Source organism: Cavia porcellus, unplaced genomic scaffold, assembly GCF_034190915.1.
Source record: "Cavia porcellus strain 051 isolate PalLab524CR breed Dunkin Hartley unplaced genomic scaffold, mCavPor4.1 scaffold_19, whole genome shotgun sequence".
Classification (NCBI taxonomy): Eukaryota; Metazoa; Chordata; class Mammalia; order Rodentia; family Caviidae; genus Cavia; species Cavia porcellus.
Window position 1 is genome coordinate 44173247 of NW_026947502.1, and position 23931 is coordinate 44197177.

The window sequence follows — 23931 nt, forward strand, 5'->3', positions numbered from 1 at the left end:
GCCCTCTTCACGGTCAGCTCCCTCGTGTACAGACACCTGACTTCTGAGCCTTCTCATCCATGGGATACCATGCCAACACCCACAACTAGCAAGAGAAAAGGTTTGATTTGACTCCCAGTCTCAGAGGATATAGGACTAAGTGGCTCTAAGCCAGGAGCATCCTGGCAGAAAGATGTGACAGAATAAAGGTGCTTTTCATGGTGATTGGGAGGCCGAGCAGGAGACGAACACCAGAGAGGGAAAAGCTAAGGAGCCTGTGTATCTCTGAGGTCACATCTCCATGACCCACGCAGACCCAATAGCTGCCTCACTGGTGCTCAGAGTAAATCAAGTGGACAAGTCAAGTTCAACTGTCACAAAATCACACCCACCCTCATGCTAGGCTGCCCGACCACCCCTCTGCTTGGTAAAGCCCGTCCTCCACACCTCAAGTGCTTCTGTGTGACGTTGTCCACACGGCTATAACGGCCTTGGCTCACATCTGCCATTCTGAAGTGTTTTTATAGTGCTGTTCCGTTGTTACCTAACATTGCTGATTTTTCTCATTAAGGTGATGTAATTCTATGTTTTTGTAAGTTAGTCGGTCGTTTTGTGTGGTGAAATTCAGGATTATTTTCTTTAACTTTGAAATCTAAACATTTCACTAGAAAATGTCTCAGAGTTTATCATTCTGGGCAAATACTTCCAGGTATCTTATATATTCTTTGATTATGTGATTGAGGCCTTTTATCACTATTTCTGGAAAGTTCTCCTATTTATCATTTTAAATATAGCTCTGTTCTTCCTTGGGGATTCCAACAATACAGATGTCACCTCTTCCTCATCCGTCTACCCGTCCTGACTCTCTCTCTAACATTTTTCTTTCCTAAATTCACCATCATGCTTATGTCCTAACTGGCCCTTATTAAATTTTCATGGCAGTATTACCTCTTACACACCTATTTTTTTCAATTTTGAGATACTTTTTTTCTATTTCTTTTTTGAATTCAGTCAACTTTCTTCTCAGTTCGTATTGAGCAGATTTTTTGTCCTTTTTTTGTTTGAAGTTATGACCAGGGTGGGTCTCATGTCTTTAAATGCTTATTTGAGTATATTTAACTACATTTGGAAGAAGTGTTCTTTTAGCAGTGTCTTCTTAACTATGATTCTTCTTCAAATGAAGTTCCTGCATTGTATGGCTTGCAATTCTTATTTTCTGATTTTTTGCAATAACTCTCCGAATCAGTTGATTTTGTTCCCATTTATGTTTGTATGGTTGGGGTATTACACGGGATTTCGAGTTCAATGGCACCTTCTCTGTTACTACAGCAAAGACCAAATAATCTAACAGACTTCGTGTTGCAGGTCAGCAAGCGTTACACATCTTCCAATTCTTTTGGCTCTCTTTTCTCTGCCAGGCCCTAATATCTCCCTTTTTTTCTTTCCCTTTCAACAACCACCTGATTTCCAAAAGATTCTTTCTTTCCTATTTAATGTTTTTTCCCCAAAACCTATGCATTTTCAAAACTGCCCTTTTCTACAGCTGGTGCTCTGACCTTCCAGGACTTTTTTTTTTTTTTTTAAGTATTTAAGACTCGAAGTGGATCGGTCTTCCCGAAGGCAGCTTAGTGCGCCTTTGAGCACTGCTGCTTGTTCTGTCTTCTCTTTTCCCACACTTTGTTTCAGTCTGCCTTGCACTGGGGGAGATAAGAGCCCGCACCTAGAGGCTAGCATTTTTATTTTTAATAATTTTAAAGTCTGGACTTTCTCTGTATCTACACTGAGGTCAGGTTCCAGGTAATTAATTTCCCTTCTTGTTCTGTGTTGTTTTTCAAGAGAGTCTTGGGAGGCAGAGACCCAAACGGCAGGCAGACATTGTCTCCAACTATTCACCAGTTTATAGTTCCATTTTGCTTACATTGGAATTTATATCTGATTTCTCAATTCTAGGATTATTTTTCACATGCTAACATTTATGAAATCAGAGCCAATTTCACAGAGACAGCGCCTTGTAACTAGATTTCTATCTGCATCTGCCGGTCACTTGAACCCTGTGACCTTGGGACTACTTTAAGTCTTGCTTGAGCTGGACACAGTGGCACATGCCTGTGGCCCTAAGTCTCTGGGAGATTGCAAGTTCAAGCTAATTTGGGTAATTTAATGACTTAGCATGGTTGTCTCAAAATAAAAAAGAAAAATAAGGCTGTGGATAGAGCTCAGTGTCCTAGGTTCAATCCCTAATAGTGAAAAAAATTTTTAAGTTTCTTTTTGAAATTTGTTGGGTTCCGTTGGTGTGAATTTGGACATCAAAACAGGTTTAGTGACTTGGATTCTCAGCCTCTCTCCCACTCCAGACATAAGGTTGTCCTCACCTTTTCTTTCTGCAGAGCAGAGGTGGACTTGCTTGTTCTAATCACATGCAGCTCTGGGCAGGAGTTCCTCTTGGGCTCCCTTCTCGGATAATCTCTCTTAAAAATATACGATGTAATGATGGAACACATCTCAAACCTGGAACAGAATCATACAACATGTCTTTTCCAACGTTGTTCTTGTGTGGCTTTTTTTCCTCCAATACTATGTATTTAAGATTCATCCTAACAAGTTGTAGTTCATTGATTTCTGATGCCACCTGGTATTCCATCCTACAAATGCTGGTTGGTGATCCTTCTTACTACAGGTGGATAATTGAGTGACTTCTTATTTGGGACCCTGGGTGACAGTTAATAGGAAATGTCTGACACATTTCTTCCTGATGCACATGGGTGCTCAGTTTGCATGGTGTTAGGATAAAGTACCGAAAGATCTGGTGTCTTTGAACAGTAAAGCATGCAAACATCCAACTGTCATAGGGGATTCAAGATGCCTTCCAAAGTGCCTGCACTGATTAGTCATACTCCTGGTAATATTCTCCTCTTTTTTGAGTTCCAGTTGATCCACATCTTCACTAACATTTAACATCAATATTTAAGCAAAGCATCCAAATTTTAGCTAAGCTAGGAGGTGCTATTCATCAAACAGTGGTATTTATTTTCACTTCCATGACTACCTGAACACCTTTTCCTTTTTTTTGACCATTTGGGCTCCTCCTTTAGTGATCTGCACATGCAAGTGTCCTACAAACCTTTATGTCTCGTCCCCTCTTTCCCTATAGATGTCTAGGAATCCTCTAAAACAATCTGTTTAGATCCTTTCTTGATTCTGACATTAAAAATGTCTTTTTCTGCAGGAAAGCCTGCATTTTTCACGCCTTTAGTATCTCCTCTCCTGGACAGGATGGTAGCTTCCATCATTCTCCCAATTGTTCCGTAGAAGTTCATCTGCTACCCTCACATAGTTAGTTCCCTGGCTCACCTGGAGTGATTTCCATGTGTGATGCAACATAGGGCTCCATTTCCGTCGAATCATCTCAGCATCATGGTTTGAAAGGCCTGTTCTTTCCTCACCATCCCTCACAAATGAAGTGTCAAAGTTGGGGGCTTTCGTGGGCTGTCATTGCCTTCACACTTTTCTTCTGGTGCAGCTCAAGGGCAGTACCCATGGCTCTAACTCCTACAGCCTTTTGATAATTCTCACCTGATATGAAATGGCCTCTGTTTGCCTCAAGTTTGTCTTGGCTGTGCTTGGCCTGCTACATTCCATGTAACTCTTAATATTGAGTTACCAAATTTCCCTTCTTCTCTTTCCCACATCAAGGACTGTTTTTATTTGATTAGAGTTCAATTTAGCAAAACTAGATTGGACAAAACCCTTGGTTTATGGCGCTCTTCCATCATTGGTTCATTCATGGACAACAGCTTAGATATTTACTGTCAGTAGGTACTAACTTAGCATTTACTTACATTAGTAACTTTAACTTAGGTATTTACTTATCTTAGTGATTATTTTTAGTAATCTAATAAACACCTATGTGGATGGAGCTCCATTGTTCTTTGGATATAGTTTTATGGACGTAAATACATTATTCAATATTTTGCTGTCTTTATAAGATGAGATGATTTATCATATAATGGGAATCATGTTGATGTATTCTTTAGAAATGTTTCCATTTGGTTACTGATAAATCAGCTTTTCAGAGTTCACATGTCTGGTATGAAGTCAATTCCAGTGCTTATCTCACCACACCAGCTTCTCTTGGCATTGTATGGCATGCATCTTCTCTTGCTTTCTCTTTAAATGTTTCTACATTCTTTTGCTTCAGAGTTGCTCCTTGCAAACAACATTTAGTTGGGTCACTTATAGCCAGACAATCTCTTTGATTGGAGCACTTACCCATCTACATGTAATATAATTATCAATATGTCCAGGATTAAATTTATTTTCTTTGTTTTCTTTCCAGACAAAAATAGTATCTTCAAAGTCCTCAAATGACTGAACACACTCCCCTTTTTAATGTGTGTGTTGCTTATTTTAATTCTGTGCTATCTGAAATCTCACAAGTCAAATTCATTTAGACTTGTGCACATTTTACTACTTTCTCTGTTCCTCACCCTCTTATGAAACTCCAGCCTCTCAGCCAAGACCATCTGCCTCCAGCCTGAAGCACATCCTTTAAAATATCTTTCACTTTGGATCTGTCCTTAACAAATGCTCTCAGTTTCTGTCTGAAGTGTCCTTAGCTCACCTTAGTTCTGAAAGACATTTCACAAAGTACAGAAACCCCATTGTCCACTACAGTGGTCCCCTCTCACCTGCAGCAACAGTTACGCACATTCAACCACAGTCCAAAAATAATAAATGGAAAAAATCCCAGAAGTAAACAATTATGTTTTAAATTGGGCACTGTTCTGAATGGCCAGGACACAAACCTGCCCCTTCCCAGTTTACTCACACTGCATACGCTGTCTGTATGTTAATCACTCTGTAGTGAGCTCAGTTACCAGATGGACTATAGCAGCACTGTGTTGGGTAACCCTTATATAGCAGTCTGATACCACATCACACCTACATTCTTCACCTTAGTTCATTTGAGTGCATGGACTGTGTACCCTGTACCTCTCACACCATCTTACAGTAAGATGTTTTCAGAAAGTGACCATATTACAAATTAGAGTATAGTTATAATTGTTCTATTTTATTATTGCTGTTGCTCATCTTATATTGTGTCTAATTTATAAATTGAATTTTACAGAATATATGTACCCATAGGGAAAAATATAGTCTATTTGAGGTTGAGTACTGTTTATGGTTTCAAGCATCCAGTGAGGGTCTTGGGACAGATGCCCTGTGGATTAGGGGCTACTGTATTCTCCTTCAGTGTAACAAGGTCATGTGGTCATTTCATTGTCTTCCAGCTTCCATTGTTACTGCTGAAAAGTCAGCTGTAAATTTGCTGCTCTTTTGTTTAGACAATCATTTTTTTCTGAATCAATGGGGAATTTTTTGCTACTGGTCACTAGTTCTCCTTCAGTGATATCTACTCTGATGTTAAACTCCTCCATTAAATTTTTAATTTTAGATTTGATATTTTTTCTAAAATTTCAAACTTTTTTTTTCTAATCAGCTAATCTACCATATATAGATTTCTATCTCATGAAGAAATTCTCAAGCATGCTCTTATAGTCCATGTCTGATCATTCTAACATTTGAGCTTTGTCAGATTTATTTTATTTATTGTTCTTGCTATGTGTCACCCATGGAGTTGGCTTCTTCATTAGTCTGTTCATCTTTAACTATATGCTAGACATTATTTTTCAAACAAAATTGTAAGAATAATTCCAGGCTTATAATACAGATACTTTCCTCACAAATCCTCCAGGGAGTGCCTGAGAGCATGACCATTTAAGATCACCATCAGTCAAATCCAAGACTGGAGATTCCCTGGATGACTCCAGTCAATTGAAACCTGGCTGAAATGCACCTGGATTTCCCCATATCTAGCTCAGCTACTTGCAAATGGTGCAGGGTTCTCTGTTAGAGTAATTGGTCTTTGAGCCTCTGACCAAGTACTTCTTATAGTCTCGTCATCTCTAATGCCTTGTTTATATTTTCTCCAGTCTTTTGATTTGTTTTCAAATGAGGTGCTTATTTGAGAGATTAAGTACACCATTACTGGAAGACGAATGTCCTCACAGTCCTTTTGAAAATGGGTCCATTAAGACAGGTCCTCAAGGTGGGTGTAGCTCACTAGTAAAACACTTACCTGGTGTGTGTGGTACACTGAGTTCAATCTCTAGTACTGAAAAAAAAAGATATTATTTACATTCTATATAATTCACCCATTCTAAGTATACAATTTAATGTTTTGGGCATATGACCGTATTAAATCTTTTTTTTTTTTTGTATCGGGATTCAAACTCAGGACCTTGCACTTGCCAGACATGTGCTTGTGCCACTGAACTACATCCCCAGCCACTTAAGTCTTTTAATTATGGTAAAAGTTTGCCATTTCAATTACACTTCAGGGCACAATTCCACAGCATAAGTTACATTTACAGTATCACACAACTGTCAGCACTATCTAATTCCAAGACTTTCTCAATACTCTAAAGAGAAAACAGTAGTCCCCAAACAGTAATTCCCAACAGCCACCCTCTGTGGGGCTGGTAGCACACACACTGGGCCCATGTCCATAACTCTCCATCCCAGCCCCACCCCTGAGAGCCTCTAACCACTATCCGTCTTCACAAGTTTGCATAGATGTTCACACAGGGCAGTCGTATGCTGCTTTATTTTGAGGGCCTGGATTCTATCCCCTGGCACTGCTTTCAAGGTTCATCCATGCTAATGCATGTACCAGAGTTTCCACTTTCTGGCTGAAAAATACTCTCTTACTTGCACATAGCACACTTTATCTGTTCATCTGCTCGTGGACACCTATGCTATTTCCACCTTTGGGTCACTGTAATGCTGCCATCAATACTGGCGGGTACACATAAACCAGTCTTGTGGACCTACACATTCCACACCAGTGGATTCAAAACATTTTTCCAAAAGTACTGGACACCAAATATTCACGGACATTTTTTCCTGTTGTTACTTCTGAAACATCAAGCGGCAACTGTTTGCATAGTACTGACACTGTCCTGTGGTATTCTGCATAGTCTCAGGGTAAAATGCACACACAGGAAGGTGTGTGAAGGTTATCTGTGTGTACGTACTGTGCCATTTTATGTAAGGAACCTAAACATCCTTGAATTTTGATATCTGAAAGAGGTCCTGAAACCAATCCCTTAAGAAACTGAAGGACCAAGGTGTATGTTCAAGCCCCGAAAATAATTTTGGGCACAAACCTGAATATGAGATTTCTGGGCTGAATAACAGCACTAAGTTCTTCCTGAGGGACTGCGATATACTTTTCCACAGCTGCTGGCCCATTTTGTCCCTGCCAGAAGCAAAGCATTTCAGCTTCTCCACAGCATCACTAGCACTTGCTATTTGCCATTTCCTGGACTGTAGCCATCGTAGGAGGTGTGAGTGACATGTAGTTTCAGCTTGCACTTCCCAGATGACGACGGTAGTGAGCACCTTTCCATGTGCCTCTCAGCCATTTGCTTTTTTGGAAAAATCCCTGTGTTAGCCCTTTGTTCCTTTATGAGTTGGCTCATTTGTCCTTTTGTTGCTGAATTGTGGCCTCCCGTGCCCCTTAAACATTCCCAGGTCAGACTCTCTCCACTGCCATGGCAATGAAACTGTCCTTGTTTAGATCACAAGGAACTTCACACTGCCAAGTGTAATGGTTGGTCCCTGGCCCCCTTCATGTGACCTGTCAACTGGATCAGCCAGCAACTCTCTAGTCCTGGGAGCCTTCTCTCCTGATCTCTAAGTGCAGACTCTTGCCTCACACCACCTATCTGTTCCTACACCCTTTCCTCTACTGGCTCCCTCTCCTCCCTGGTTTCTCAGCCCTGGGACAGCAGGGTACTCTCAGACCTCATCATCAGTTCTACTCGTTTCCATGGGGTCACATCCATTCAGGGCTTTAAAGCTCCCCCAAGTGCTGATACCACACAGTATTCACATCTGGCCCAAACCCCTCACAGCCCATGTACTAGTAAATGTCCAACAGTGCTTCACACACAACAGCCGCAGGCCACACCTCTGTCACAAGGACACCTCCAGGCCACACTGTCACTACAGGTACATTCCCAGACCACTCCCAATCCTCTAGAACACACACCTCCCATGGTTCCCAAGCCTACCTAGCCATGTACAGCTCTAAAGTCACCCTAACTCCTTCCCAGCATCACCTCAAAGCCCCTAGGGAACCCTTCCCAGCATCACCATCCACCCCACTCCAGGAAGTCAGCAGCACCCACCAGAGTGCCCCACCCATACTAATGCGGCTGCCAGAGGATTAATGTTGTATAAATCACTACTGGGTTGTCTGTCCCTAGGTCACTAAGTGGTCCTCTCCTGCCATCTTCACCCAAGAGGCCAGGAACTTTGCCTGATTTTGCCCTGACTCAGTCCCCTGGGACACACAGGCCAGATACCAATTAACACAAATGTCCAAACTGAAGAACAGGAGCACCCACAAGGCAGAATAAGAAATACACCTCCCCAGACACTCGGGCTTAGCAAGTATCCCCCTCACTCTAGTCATGCGAACACACTGAGGCCCAGAGGAGCTCAGTGATTTGTACATCATCACACAGACAGTGAAGGGAGGACCAAGAGCTCAAGCCCAGATCCTCTGACATCAGAGGTCCCTCTCCTTCCAGGCAGTGACCATACTTTTTGTCTCCTGGAATCCTATGAGCTGGTGTGCCCATCCTGTAGGGGCCAGCTAGAACTGTGATGGCCTTCAAGGCACTGAGTCTGTCTTAATGCGTGGATTGGGGCTCTCTTTGCACCCTGCTATGGCCCTCCCCCCATGCTACACCATGGAGCCCCTTCATCCAACACTTTGATGGCCTGTAAACCATCAAAGACAGGAAATAGAAAGTCACATGGTCGCTGATGTCTTAGGGCAGCCCTAATGTCACTTCTCTTCCCCAAGCCTCACAGGACATTGCCCTGAGACCAGGTAGAAAAGCCAGAGGATTGCCTTCAAGGCCAGGCTCCTTTTCCCAGGCAAAATCTTAATCAGGGCCAGCCCCCTCCAGGGCCTTGATGTTTCACCTGCAAATTGGGCAAGAGGTCACCATACCAATGGCAAAACTCAGTGCAAGGATCAGGGCCTCTCCCTGGGCATTGCCTCTAGAGCCAGGCTCTGGTCACAGCAAAGCCCTTAAGATCTATCTCTGCCCACAGCCATGCCGTATGCCTCTGGAAAGCCCTGGGCACCGAGCACTCCACCAGCCGCCTGGTGCTGGCTGTGCTGCTGGCCTGGATGCAGGAGCGTCCTCTGTTCACCAGAGCAGGTGATGGTAGCCCCCACTCCAAGAAGACCAACCTGCGCTCGTTGGCCGTGAGTCTGTCCCTCCAACCTTGGCTTCTTGGGTGCCCTCAATCAGTGTCCAGGCTATGGGAAGGGAGAACCCCACTCCAAGCCCACAAAAGGGCAACCTAGGCCTGGCCAAGAGGCCAAGGGCTTCAGGCATCCTGGCCAGGGACTGACCCACAACCCCAGCTGAAGGCCCAGCTGCCCACCTCCCAGCCCAGGGTTCTAGGCCTCTGTGAGTCAGGACAGTACTGTCCCTGCAAGTGGAAAAGGGGAACTTTTCCTGGTCTGGCACTCACTGTGCAGGATGGCTTCACAAAGAGAGGGTCTGGGGCAGAATTCAGCTGGAGGGGAAGGGCATGGAGACACTCCAGAGTCTACCCAGCCATAGTGAGACTCCCGGGAGCAGTGGATTCTGGAGATCTCAGAGGCTGCCTCCTGTTGTGCCCTCCTCCTGTGGGAATTCCTTTCAGCTTGCCCCTAAGCCTCTAAGCCCCAGGCCAGCTGCACCACCAGGGGCAGGGCATTCAAATCCTAAGGCAGTATTTTGTGTTCCCCATGGCGGACTCCAGTGAGGCAGAAGCCTGTGCCTTCAATCCTGTTAGGATGTCACCAAGGCAGAACTGTAGCCCCAAAAGTCTCTGGGAAGCACCCCAGAGCAGACAACTCTCCTTCTTCACTCAGACAAACAACTGCCTGCGTGGGATTGCTGACCACCACACATGGCAGGAAGAGAGAGATCCTGGTGCTCATCAGCCCTATTCCTCAGTCTATCCCAGCCTTAGCTGATGCCACCAGCATCCATCAGGAGACCACACAGTAGAGTGGGGTCAGATCCATCAGGCTAGGTCCCAGCAAAGCAGCCACCTCCGCATTCCACATGCCCCCACCTCTCAGTTCACCCTTCACCATCTCCGTTCAGTACTGCACCCCCAGACAGAGCATTCTGGGCCGAGTGCCCCTTCATCCGTGGCAGGCCTCAGGGCCTGGGACTGCGCTCATAGGCTCTGCCTTCAAGAGCTATTTGTCTCCAGCTCCACTGTGTTAAACCCCGGTTGTGTGTGGCCACCTCACAGCACAGGACTTCACTCTCAGGGCCCAAGCCAACACTATCAGTCACTAATGGCACTCACTAGGGGCAGAGTCCAGGGAGATCGGCAAAGTGGCACTGGGCCATGTGAGAGGGTCTGAGAGTGCTGGCAGGTGTCACCCAACAGACAGTGGAGAAGAAAGGTCACAGGCGCAGAGAGGTGACCTGAGCAGCAAGTCCAGTGAGCTCATGGACAGGACAGGCCAAGGCTGACCACAGGGAGGGGCATCATCTGGATGCTGCAGAGAATGTGAGAATGACATGACCTGGCTTTGACTCGGCACCTCCAGCCCAGGAGCCCAGGCACAGAAGCCTCGCTTTCTCCCCCCTCACAGGCTATGAACATGCTGCACGTGCTGCAGTTCATGCAGGAGTTCAAGAAGGCCATCCAGGAGGCCTTTCCACAGCTCCTTCTGGCCCTCCTCACCCAGGTGCACTACGTCCTGGAACTGAACCTGCCCAAAGCCAAGTCCCTGCCAGGGCAGCAGGTCCAGGAGGCAGCCCTGCCCAATCCCGAGAGGTAAGCATGGGCCTCTCGGCCTTCTAGCCATTTGGCCAACAGAAATGCCCAGCACAAGTTAGGTGTGAGCTTCAGACGGCGACTACCGCCTACAGTTGGTTCCCGAGGACACAAATCAAAGTGTCCTCAGGCAGTGCTCTTCTGAAGACCATAGGGGAGAAGTCTCCCTTATTCTTCCATCACTTGTGGCTTCAAACTCCATAACTCTGATCTCTGCCTCTGCTGTCACATAGCATTGTGCTCTGTGCCTGTGTCCAAGGTTTCCCTTCTTAAAAGGACACCAGTCATGAGAATAAGGCCACCTTACTGGCCTCATTTTAATTCAGTCACATCTGTAAAGACTTCAGATAAGGTCGCATTCACAGGTACTGGGTTAGGCTTCTAAAATGACTCTTAGGGGAGACACATTCCTCCCACCACAGCCATGGCCCAAACAGTGACCCCAGCCACGTGGCTGCCAGCACGGAGAGCCCTATAGGCAGACACTTATCTCCTCAGGCTTCCTCATCACCTCAGGGAGCCTAGTGGCTGCTCCTACTCATTTCTTAGCCTCCAGTCACATGCAGAAATCCAATAAGCAAGTCTCAAAACCACTGGGGCCGCTCTTTCATTTGTTTGGGTTATGGCGTTCTCCACGCAGCGTGTCAGATTCCACAGCGTGCACATCACTGAAAGAAAAATGTCCTCCTCGTATCGCCTCTGAGTTCCAATGTGGATAGAGTTCTTTTTTCATTCAGATCAAACATACAAATCCATGAATCTTCCGTAAAAAGCTAATCACACCCTCTCCTCCCAGAGCATGGGAGTGCTGGGAGGAAGTTACAACTGTCTCCACTCATCCCTCTCCCCTCCCAAGGTTCCCTTTGCCCCATGCCACCTCAGCCGGCCACCCTCTATCAATAGCAGCCCCTCCCTGGGCCCATCTAACATCTGATACCTGTGCCTTTCCTGGTTTACTGCCTGCACCTCAGAAGTGAATGGTCCTTCAGAGCAGGGATGTCTATCTCAGGCTTCCACATACACTATGGGCATTTGTCTTTCTTGGGGCACCCCATACACTAGTGATGTCTGTAAGTCTCTCCTGGGGCTCTCTCATGCACCATGGGCATCTGTCTGTCTCTTGGGGCCCTTGAGTAGCTTTCTGCTAGGCTTGTTTGGATGACGGAGCTCTCAAACTGTAGCCACCCGCCTCTCTCCCCTCAGTTCTACGTTCCCCCTCTGGCTTCTCTCTGAGCAGGTCCTCTCTAGTGCAGAGGTGGCACCAGAAGCCACAATAACAGAAACTCTCGTCCTGGGCAAGGTCTTGGCTTTGATTGGCCCAGTCACATGCCCATTCCTGAACCAATCCCTTGGCCACAGAGGCATTAGAGGCGTGGTTGGCCAAGCCTGGCATCCATCCCCACCTCAGAGCTGGGATAGGGACTTGAGTGTCCCTTCCCCGAAGGGAAATTGCCAGACCAGGACCACCTAACGGAGCCTAGGCATGAGGTGGACCAACAAGCAGCCGTATCAGCAGGGATAATGGGAAGTAAAGGACAGGGGAGAGGCTGACAGTCACTCTCTGGTCCTCGAGAGTAGGTGGTGTCACCCCATGTATCATGGTCCAGGACTTGACTCATATTCCAGGTGGACTGGTGGGAGGGGACAGTGGGCTGAAGAGATGGTCTGGGGTCTAGTGCTGAGTAGCTCTCTGACAGAGGACAACCCAGCAGGGTTGGCTCAGGCCTGGAGGACAGTCGGGTGAGGCATAAGGCTGTTGAGACTCCTTATGGGCTTCCAAAGTTTCTGTCACCCTCTCCTTGGGTCCAGCATGAGTCTTAGGCCAGGGCTACACCACGTGCATTGACTATGCCCCACTGCTGCCCTGACTGACAAGACTCTCACCTTGAAGATGGAGTCTGCGTTGGCCAGTTCTCAGCTGGGTCCTCCCCTCGCTGATGCACGCTTGGCCCCGTGAAGGACTTCCATCCCTCCCTGCATCCCTCAGCTCCCTCAAGCCCCTCATTCCCTATTTCAACCCAAGCTCATCCTCACCTGTGTGACTTCCTTGATGTCCCTATGTTCCACTGTGAAGGGGACAAAGGCCTGGGATAAAGATGAGAAGCCTCAACCCATTAGGATGGCTAGGATGGGGGGAAAAGGCAGAAAGTAACAAGCATTTGCAAGGATGGAGAGAAACCAGGGGCCTGAGGGTGAGAACAGAAAAAGATGCTGCTGCTGCTGCTGCTGTGAAAGACAGCATGTGGCAGCTTCTCAAAAAATGTAAACAGAGTAGCTAGGCATGCCGAAGCGAGTCCAGCCCTAATCTGGATGACTCACCAATTTCCTGAGACCCTGTCTCACAATAAGAAGGCACAATGCCTGGGGATGTAGCTCCATGTGAAGACCATGGGTTCAATCCCCAGTACCAGAGTGGGGGTTAAAAAACCATAAACTAAAACTCACCCTTATGACCCTAATCGCACCCCTAAGTTTATACCTGAAAGAATGAAAGCAGGAACTGATAGATCCTAGAAAACTCCAGTCACTTGTACCACTCACAGAAGCCAACGAATGGAAACTGCCCAAGTACCCAGCGCGGATGAACAGTAAAGAAAATATGGTCATGATCAAAGACCTACAATGTCTCCAATGTTTTGGTTTTGTCGGTTTTATTCTTTACTGTTTTGTTCAATTGTATTATAACTAACGATATAGGCAATTCTATTAGAGATAGCAGGAGGCATTATGGTAACCATTGTTGATCACCTTGTATTATGTTTTTACATTATCTATTATGTCCACCCTTTTGACTTGACCGATTCTGTTCTGTTATGTCACATTTGGTTTTACTCTCTTCCAAAAAGTAATAAGAACCGTGGGAGCAATGAAACCCAAAATGTGTAATAGTCATGGTACAAAAGAGAGGAAAAGAAAGTGCTCCAAACTATATAACTGCATGTATATTTAAGTGTATAAGATAGAAAATGATATCACAGAGTTTTATTGGATCAATGAACAGAACTGTTTGCAGTATCATTGATGGAATGTCCACTTTACAAGCTTTAATTTTGTGACTTGAACAATTATTTCTAAGATGACAATATGTAATCCATTAACTAGTGATTTCCTACTGTTCTTTTTTTCTGTAAATCTGTATAACTTGTACCCTTTCCCTGCTTTTTTTTTCTTTTCTCCTTAAATAAAATTAAAAAAAAAAGAAAGAAAGAAAATATGGTCAGTACAAGCAAGGGCCTACTACACAGCCTTAAAAAGGAAGGTGTCCTGGTGTATGAGGAGACAGCGGAAGCTGGAGGGCAGCTTGCTGAGCGGAAAAAAGGCAGCCACAGGAACCGAGGGCTGTAGGATTCCACTCCCGAGATCCTAAGGGAATCAAATCTCTGGAGACAGAAAGACAAACGGAAGACTCCAGGGCTGGGGCAAGAAATTCAAAGTCAATTTCAGCTTGGGAAGATTCTGGAAAAGTTCTGTGGGTGAATGGCAGCCACGGTTACACAGCGCGTCAGTGTGTTCAGCACTGCCATGCTATACATTTAAAAGCTATTGGATGCCACACTGCGCAAACATATTTTGCGGCAATTAAAAACAAAAGGGAAACCAGGATGAGGAGATGATGAGCTTGGGGAAGTATGAGGCTGTGTCTGGTCAGCTCTCAGGGAACACATGTGTTGTTTCTTCCTCTTTCCTTTGAGACTTTGTCCCCTCCAGGGAAAGTGGAGTCCCTTGGGGATGGGGTGGGCATCATTGATGCCAGAGTGTTGAGAGCCATGACGTTGGGGCCAGGAAGAAAGACAAACTATCTTGCCACAGTCAGCATAAGAGATGCATGTCCTTGAAAGTTGCTAAGGGGCCTGGGGAGGGCCACAGGTTACAGGTTGTAGGAACCCTCAGAGGATTTCCAGGAAAGCTCAGCTGGCAGCCACCTTCCCAGAAGTCCCACTGTGGCTACAGGGTCAGCGCAGTCACAAAGGACAATCAATCACAATGCCCAAAGTCCCTAAGACCAAAACTTCCAGAGCTTCCCAGAGTGAACAAAATGTCCCATCTTCGCAAGTTCTTGTCTTCCGAAAAACCATCATCACTTTGTGGCTGAGACCAGTGACCTGAATGCTGCCTCTTTTTAATGAAACAGCTTGGGGCAAGATCACAAGCCAGCTGGCATTTGAATTGGCATCATCAGGGACTTTCAGAATGGCATTTCATCCTTGAACACTTGGTTTTGCAAATCTGCTCAGAAACATGCTGTCCAAGCTGACAGCCTCGTTCCAGTGTGTGACCACACACCCAGGTGACAGACTCCCAGTGACCAGGCAAAGGGTAGCCAGGAATAGAGACAGGATAGCGAGCCAAGCAAGCCTGCATTCCCAGACTGTCCATGTGTGTTCACGCCCTGTAATCAGTGCCCAGGGCAGCCCTGTACCTGTTGTAGTGACGTTACAAGTTTGGAGCCAGACCCCTGGCTTGACTCCATTCCTGCTGTCCTTGACCAGGCTGTGAGGCCTGGCCAGGACACCTCACCTCGCTGGGATGCTTCTTCCTCTGTGAAGGAGGGCAACAAGGGATGGTTACCTGAGAAGTTCAGGCGAGGCACCTGCACACAGGTACACCCTGTACCCCACAGGGTGTTCTCCCTTACCTTCGCAGGGGCATGCACCCTGGTCTCCCTATTCTCTGCAGGTACCAGAGTCCCGGAGCCTCTCAGGCTTCCATGGTCCCTCATGTCCTCTGAGCTCCACCCCATTGCCCAGCCAAAGGGTCACTGTCCCCTCCAGGATGCTCTAAAGGCACCACAATCACAGTGGGTCAAACCAAGGTTGAGTCTCTCTCCCCAAGAGCTGGTTTCACACACACACACACACACACACACTCTCTCTCTCTCTCTCTCTCTCTCTCTCTCTTTCTCTCTCTCTCTCTCTCTCTCTCTCTCCCCTTGGGGGACCCCAGCCTACCACACTAGAGTGTTTCTGTGATGAAGAAGGCAGAACCATGCAGGTGTCACGAGGTCCTCAGAATGGCTGCAGTCAAGACAGGAGTCGAGTGTATTTCCCCACAAGAAGGTGCCCTCTTTCCAAGAGCAGGGGTGGCCTGGATGACCACTGTGAATCTAGGTGGCCCCTGACTCCTCTGTCTGGTTACAGCACATCCCTGGAAGCCCTGAAGAGCCTGCTGTTCACCACAGGACACTGTCATGACTTTGCTCACCTGGAGCTTCAGGGTGCCTGGGAACACTTCTCCTCCATCAGCACCTACCCGCAGGGTGTGGTCCTCCTTGCCAGGTAACAGTGTGTGGGTCAGAGGAGGAGCACCTGCTCTAGGCCACCACCACCCCCAAGGGCTGCATGTAGCAGGCAGAGTGACAGAGCCACTAGGAAATCCAAGAGGTCCTGCTCACAGGCAGGCTCTGGGGACCCTAAGTGTATACACAGAGGCTCTGGGGCGCCAAAGGGAATGTGTCCCTGGCCTAATCACAGGCATGCCTGTTGATGCTGGAATCTCCTAAGCCCTCACCTGGTCTGAGACCTCCTGAGGAACAAGGATTGTCACTGCTACTTCTTGGCCTCCCCCATCCCAGCCCAAGCCTGGCACAAATTGGGAACTGTGGTGCAAATGGAGTGGGGTGTGCTCAGAGGTGCGTGCCTGCCACATCAGAATGCTCACCCACATCAGGACACTCCTGGCCACAGACACCCCTGGCCTAGGTTCTGGCAGGAGGATAGACTCTGGAAGTGACCACAGCCTAGGCCCTGTACCCTAGGGCCATGGTGCAGAACCACTGCAGAAAGATTAAGGCCGTGCTTAGCCAGCTGCTGCCCAGCCTGCAGAGCCAAGAGGAGCGTGAGAGGAAGGTGGCCATCCTCATCCTCATGGAGGTAGAAGCAAGACTGGGGGTTGGGGGTCCTGTCTCTCTGTACCTTGCAAAGGCTTCTGGGGACCTGGAGGAACACTGGACACAGGCTCCGGCAAACCCATGTGCTAGCATTAGCCTTGTCCTGCCTTGGTGGGTCCAGGTGCTTGCCTGGATCTGTAAAACTGCAAAACTCAGAAAGATGTTGTGTTGGCTAGTTGCAGAGCTAAGGTCTCTGAATCAAACTGGGGGCGGAGTGGGGGGCTGGGGCAGGCCTTTTGTATGGTAGACAACAGGGGACACAAACCCTTGAACCCAAGTCAAACCCTACGGCCTCAGCCTCCACCCCACTCATAGGAAAGTCTGGACCACTTGTGCTCCTGTCCCCCTGTACCCACCCAGACCCTGACCCCTGAGCCCCATAATGCACATGCAAATGCCCAGAGAGGGCAGCAAACCTTACCTGCATGTCCCAACCCCAGTTTCTCTACAGCCCCGCTCTGCTGAAGGTCCTTCCCAGTCAGGCTGCCAGGACTGTGCTGGCAAAATGTCTCTGCGACACTAGCCCAGAGGTGCGTGTGTACAGCTTGCAGGCACTTGGAAATATTCTCTTCCACCCAGAGAAGGTGAGGACCAGCAGGCATGATGGTTACAGGAACTGGGGCAGGAAGGCCCGCTGGGTGGGATCCTGGCTCTGTTCCTTCAGGCTCTACCCCTTCAGGACAGTGACATCAGACAATCTCCCCTCATCAGTAGACAGGAACAGGCTGTAGGAGGGATAGCAGTGTCCTTTCCCGAGAGACAAGTCTACTGCAGACCTCAGCTGCCCACTGAGGAAGCTCTCCACACCTGGCCAGAGATCGGCACCAGAGAACCTGGTGGATGGGTTCCCCCAACTCACAGTTGACATTGCTTCACCATTCCAACCAACACTTCTCCATTACCATAGCAATCCACATCCCATAATGAATGGCTGGTGGAGAGAAGGCCTACAAGTTGACTTGGGGAGGTACCCAGTTCAGGCCATCAAATTCCCAACACCCTGTTCTGTGGGTTTTTGAGGCACCGTACATGGTTAGAAGCCAAGAAGCAGACCAGCCCCCCCCCACTCCAGTACCTTCTAGCTAACAATTCTTTAGACCTTGGGCCATCTGTCTACATAAAATGGAAGTGGAAATAGGAGCTGCAGAGACCAGTGCTGGGCCATGAACAGCCCTCGAGCCATGATCAGCCCTTGAGCCACTGGCTGTCACAAACAGCAGCAGTACCTTTTATGAGGACATCCTGTATGGGTCCAGCCACTGGTGACACCATACAATAAAAATGCTGAGCCGGACAGAGATATCCCAGGTGGTCAGGAAGGGTAAGGCTTTCACCTCCCTTCAACTGCCATGGGGCCTCCCTCGAGGGAGGTCCAGCCTGTTCTGCTACAGTTAGAGAAGGCTGCTGTGAATGCACAGATGACTGTTCAGGGCTCACGGGATAAAATGAGGTCATGGGAAGGCCACATAAGGGGCATTTTGCTAAGACTCCCTAAAGCCATTTAACCATCAGATTGGTGCAACAATTCTGTTCAATTCATAGGTCTCCATGTGGGTAGGAGGAGATCTGCATTAGCGTTAACAAAGCCATATGCATCGCATGTGACTCAGGGGCACTTCATATTAGGAAATGGAGACTAGATAGCACTTATTCATCTATCTATCCACCCATTCACGAATCCATCTATCTATACATCCATCATGCAGTCATTCACCCATCTGCCTATCTAACCATTCATTTACCCATGCACATTCATCCATCCACCCACCCGTCTGCACATCCATCCGTGCATATGTTTGTTCTTAGAGTCCTTCATCTGACTCATTCTTCCATTATTTCACTTATTCATTCCTTTTATAATCACTCATCCAATCATTCATTCATTCATTCAGTAACCCCTGCACTTTCTCTAGCCATTCGCCCAGACATGTGATCCTAGAGAGTTCCCATGCGCCTCCTGCACACCCTGCCCTGACAGGAGCCATAGGGAATAGAGAAGGCGGGTAAGGGCCCTGCTAGACCAGTAGAGCTTGGTATGAAGAAGAGGACATAGGTCCCTTTTCATCCCAAGTGAAGTATGAGCCAGAAGGCCCATGAGCAAGGAAGACTATCCGAGCAGGGTCAAGATGGGCCAACCAAGATGGGATGAAGCAGGCCAGCCTGCCCAGGGAGAGTAGACACACATCATAGATGCCCATCCAGCTTCTTTTCTGGCCTGTTCACTAGAATTCCCTGCTGCCAGTCCTGCCCATAAGTGGAACCCCATCCCCTCAAACTAGCTCCGTCAAAGGCGGGCAGAAAGTGAAAATGAACTTAATATTTTTAAATGAAACAGAGCTTAGGAAGCTAACAAAATCTGCTTCAAACTTATTTAAATGAGTTTTGAAAAAAAAACCAACCTGGTTTGCACGCAAGTGGCCAATGGCAGGAAGCATCCATGCTGCTTACTGCCAATGCGCCTGAGAACACAGGAATGCAATGCCACAGTGGGCAGACAGAACTGGCTGGAAATAAATTCAAAAAGAATGTTTAAAGCAAAACGTGTAACAATGGTCACCAGTAACACCAAAGGTCTGGAGCCACCACCAGGCGCACACAGAATCCCAGTTACGAGAGGAACCAGTGATTTCCGGACTTACAAAGGACCAGCCTTTCCCCTCAGGCTCAGAACTCCTCTCCTCTGATCTGGGCAAGCCTGGAAATGGGGTGAAGGTAGGGGTGTTCTAGGCCTGGGAGTAGGAAGGAGCTGGGACCCACGTAGCAGCGAGGGCTCTGTGCATCCATATCTCTCCTTTAATTGCGAAGCCCAGGTGCTATAGCGAGAAGCAGCTCTGTCCAAGACAACAACGGGCGGCGGACGGTGGGTGGGATCTAAGCTCTCAGTCACTGGAAGCCACAGTCGCGGGTGGGTCGGGCGGACCGCAGTTGGTCAGGGATATGGGCGCACAGGGGCCAGAGGAGCAGGTCCCCTCCCGCCACCCACCACCCTGCTGCCCCGCAGGAAAGCCTGCTTCGTGCGCAGCTGCCGCATTTCCATGAAGGCTTCTTCCAGAAGAGTGAGCCAGTGGTCCTGGGCATCATGAGCACCGTGTCGGACGTGCTGCACCGCCTGGGCAGGCAGGGCGCAGGCGCCCAGAGCCTCGGTGTCGCCATCAATGTCCACACTTTCTTCGACGACGTAGGCGCTCGGGGATAAGGCGGGCAGGGGGTGCCTCCCTCTTCAGGCAGCAGGTGGACCGGGTTAGCTGATTGTCCACTAGGTGGCGCTCGGCTCCACCTCAAAGCTGAACACTGTCAAATCCAGTCACTCTGACCTTCAATCTCAGATCCTGCAACAGCCCCACAGATCTCTTAGCCTTCTGACTGCCCTGGGGTCTCATTTAGAGGGACTACTTTTCCTTCACTGGAAACTATGTGGGATAGCACCTCCCTTGAACTGCATTCATGACAGTTTTATACTATAGTTATAAAAGAGAATAATTTTATGTCTTTGAGTTTGACCTGGGACATAGCCAGGGAACTTTGTCTGAGGGAGAAAGTCTGTCCTGCCCTGAGTCTTGTCTGAGGGAGGAGATTCACTCTGCCCTGGGAGACCCAGGCCTAGTCAAAGGACTCTGCAGAAAGAATCCAGTGGGCTGGGGTCCCAAGTAGGGTAAGACCTGGGCCCTGAGACCTGTCTTGCAGGAGCGGGACCAGATTCGAGCAGCAGCCATGGCACTCTTTGGGGACCTGGTGACCTCGATGGCAAATGGGAATCCCAGTGACCTTCAAACCCAGGTGTACCAGAGCATGGTGCCCCTGCTCCTGCACCTAAAGGACCAATGCCCAGCCGTTGCCATGGTCAGTGCCCTCTGTGGCAGGACAGGATGACGGGGCTTCACCTTAGCCAGGGGCTGGGCAAGAGGTGGAAAAGTAAGGGGGTCCCTGGGCCAGCACCAGACCTCAGCCCCTACACACACACACACACACACACACACACGACTCTGCCGTCTGTTCTGCTATTGGGTCCCCAGCCCAGGCTCAGGTAGGGCTCAGTCACGCCCTGAATTTGCTGGAATGTAGACAGAATTCTCCTGGTCTCATCCTCAGCTTGCACAGTGCAGAAGAGCTGCACGTGGGCATCTGGGTAGGGAGGAGGGTGTACCCCAGAGCACCACACAGCAGAACACCTCCGATACTCACCGAGCTGTGATTCCTGGGCTAGGGCATAGCTGGGTAAATCAGGCAGTGGGTGACCCTCCTGTGGCTGTCCCCACAGCAGGCCAAGTTTGCCTTCTACCGCTGTGCTGCCCTGCTGCACTGGCAGCCACAGCACATCCTCTTCTGCACGCTGGCTTGGGAGCACAGCCTCAGTGCCCGCCACTTCCTCTGGACCTGCCTGGTGAGGGTTAGGGTGTGGTGAAACCGGGATGGCTGTATCCTGTTTGGTTTGAGGGCTTTGGAGAGGGCATGGCTGGAGATCAGTGGTCCCTCCGGGCCCAGCTCCAAACAATGACAGGTGGCTGTCCTCTCACCAGATGACCCGCAGCCAGGAAGAGTTCAACAACCACCTGGCACAGGCCCTCAAGTACCTGTACAGATGCCACCGCCACATGAAGACCTGGGCAATACTCTTCATAGGTGGGCAGAGGGCCAGGCTTGGAGACCTCAGGCTTAACCTGGCCTACACCCACTCTGACCCACCCACCACCAACAGGGAAAGGAGTGGGTGAAGGAGCTTGGGGCTGAGGAAGAGCAGGAGTGCTCTGGGCTCCCAAGGAGATGGGAGCTGCTACCCACTGGCCAGCTGCACCCCATTTTGGACAGGTTACACCATCTGCTACTTCCCCCGGGCCTTGTCCCAGACGCTGAACAACAGGGATATGGACCTACTGCTCCACAGTAAGCAGCCCTGCCCCAGCCCTCCCCACCCACAGCCCCCAAGTCCAGCTCAGTGTCCTACGACCATTTCAAAAGTAGCAAGACTGAGGCCCCCAGGAGTAGGGCTCTTCCAGCCCTCCAAGTCCAGAGTCCACCTCCGCATATTGCCCATTCCCCTCTCCACGCTTCAGTCATGGCACAGAATGGTGGGTGAGCTCACTCTTGAGCTCCCATAAAACAAGGGCCCGACAGATGCCTTGAGAATAGGGAAAGGAATTGTCTGGGACCTCAGTCAGCTGGAACGAGGGGGACTGCTCCCAGATCAGGATCACCTCTGACTTAACCCTTTTCTCCTGAAGCTTTTGAAGATCTCAAAAGAGACCCAGAGCCCAGCATCCAAGAATTTGCCACCAGGCAGCTCTGCTTCTTGCAGAAGGTGTCAGCCAGACCCCAGAAGTGACTTCCTGCTGTCCTCCCACCCTCTCTCCCTCTCTGCCCAACCTCAAAGTCCAGCCTGGCACACAGAGCTTCGTTATATAACTTTTCCATTTAAAAGAAAGGTCTAGATTCAACAAAGAAGCATTAGACCTGTTGGCCGCTCGCTGTCCACCCCATGGGCCTCACTGTAGTCAAGCTAAGCCCCTGGAGACACTGGCAGAAAAGATAAAGGGATGGGGGTTGTGGGGCTGTGAAGCCTGTGATGGGTCCTACAGCTGGCTGCCCCTCCATTCCCAGAGATGGGGTCAATTTGATGTGACCTAGTCTGAGTCCTGGGCATGCACAGATGAATGGAGCCACTGGTCAAGCCCATGGCCTTCAGTTTGTCTCTAGCTGGAGTTTGGAGTGGCTGAGGGACTGATGGCGGAGACAAGCTCCTCAAGCCAGCCTCCCTCCATCCTTCTGGTCAGAACTGTCCCTGGGAGCTGGCAGCAGGCCCAGCCTAGCCCAAGTCATACCCCCAGGTGCACAAGGGCTGACTTTGAGTTGCATGGCCTGAGGCAAGGCCTAGGCTTCTGGTGTTCCATCTAAAATGCCATGGCTTCCTTGTGAGCCTCAGTTTACCAAGAGTAGAGGGGGCAGGTGGGTCTTGCCTGGAGTCCAGCACACATCACAGTGGGGGATCTCCCAGGACCCTGCCAGACCAGCCAGTTCCCCCACAGAGCACTCCCACAAGGTCTGCCTCTTCTCCTCAGTCAGGTCAGGTGAGACTGGGGTGTTGCTCTGACCACACCTGAGCTCCTCTAGGCTTAGACACCACCCCGTACAATATCCCCCAAATCCAGTGGACAAGCCCCAGCCCTCTTTAGACCAAGTACCCCACCTTCCCAACAGAATCCCAGCCCATATTTCCCAAACCCCAAGACTGTGCGCATCTTGGGGCAGCCATGCTGCTGGAGCACAAGGCCTGGAATTAGGAAAGAGGACTGAAAAAAATACAACATCTTTCCCCAAATGTACCATAGATGTAGCTAAATCCATGGGTGTGCTCAAGCAGAGGAGAGACCAAACACTGACAGACCTGGCAAACCTCCAGCCAAGAGCCCGGGCCAGCAGGCCACACTGAGTCTCCTCCCTCTGTTCTTTCCAGAAGTGCAGCTACCTGGGGGCTTTGGGGCAGTTTCACCCTTTTACATATCCCACTGGCAACCCTGACCTCACGGGCATCTGTCTCAGAGCTCTCCTCTGCTTCAGTCCTTAGCTAGTGACAGCAGCTTAGATCTAGCCTAGCAGGTGGCAGAGCTGTCTCAGCAGGGTGGTGGTCTCCTTGGGGTGAGCTTGCTAGCTGCCCAATCAGCTGCCCTCAAGTCACCCTGAGTCCCCTGGAGCTCTTCTGTACTTCTGGAAAGTCTCACTTAGCTAAAGCTTGGGACTCCGGAGTGAGTTTGTGCAGCCAACATTGACAGGACAAAGCCCTCAGGTTCCATGAGTCTGTCCCTCAGCTGGAAATGAGGTGGGGGCGCTAGCCAAGTTCTGGGGACATGCAGGCTCTGGGAACTCGGCTTGAGCAGGAGCTCTGTTGTAGCACTGACAGAATAGTATTTAAAGCTAGGCCTCGCATAGCAGGTGGGATATGGGAAGACAGGGTCTTCTCCCCCACTGCAGTGGCCTTATTGTGAGGATAGCAGACAGGCTGAGGCGGTGAGCACCTGCCTTTGGTGGAATGAGCTCTGGCAAGTGCTCACCGTGCAGCCTGTGTACAAGCCTCGCCTTCTAGGGAAGAGCAGAAACAGTGATCTCTGGGAATCCAAATGAGACCCCCACCCCCACCCCAG

At 49.1% G+C, this 23931-nt stretch overlaps 1 protein-coding gene across 1 annotated transcript in view; it reads left to right on the plus strand.

Annotated features, from left to right (window-relative positions):
- Positions 1-22180, plus strand: part of LOC100722093 (maestro heat-like repeat family member 5) — an 81072-nt gene extending 58892 nt beyond the window's left edge. Inside the window, exons 20-30 of the mRNA XM_063230981.1 lie at positions 9172-9328; positions 10727-10911; positions 16050-16187; positions 16667-16781; positions 17239-17382; positions 19800-19976; positions 20483-20638; positions 21057-21179; positions 21316-21418; positions 21605-21679; positions 22018-22180. Of these exons, the coding sequence (XP_063087051.1) occupies positions 9172-9328; positions 10727-10911; positions 16050-16187; positions 16667-16781; positions 17239-17382; positions 19800-19976; positions 20483-20638; positions 21057-21179; positions 21316-21418; positions 21605-21679; positions 22018-22118 (1474 nt within the window). The 3' untranslated portion in view covers positions 22119-22180. The remainder of the gene's footprint in view (positions 1-9171; positions 9329-10726; positions 10912-16049; positions 16188-16666; positions 16782-17238; positions 17383-19799; positions 19977-20482; positions 20639-21056; positions 21180-21315; positions 21419-21604; positions 21680-22017) is intronic.
- The last annotated feature ends 1751 nt before the right edge of the window (positions 22181-23931 follow it).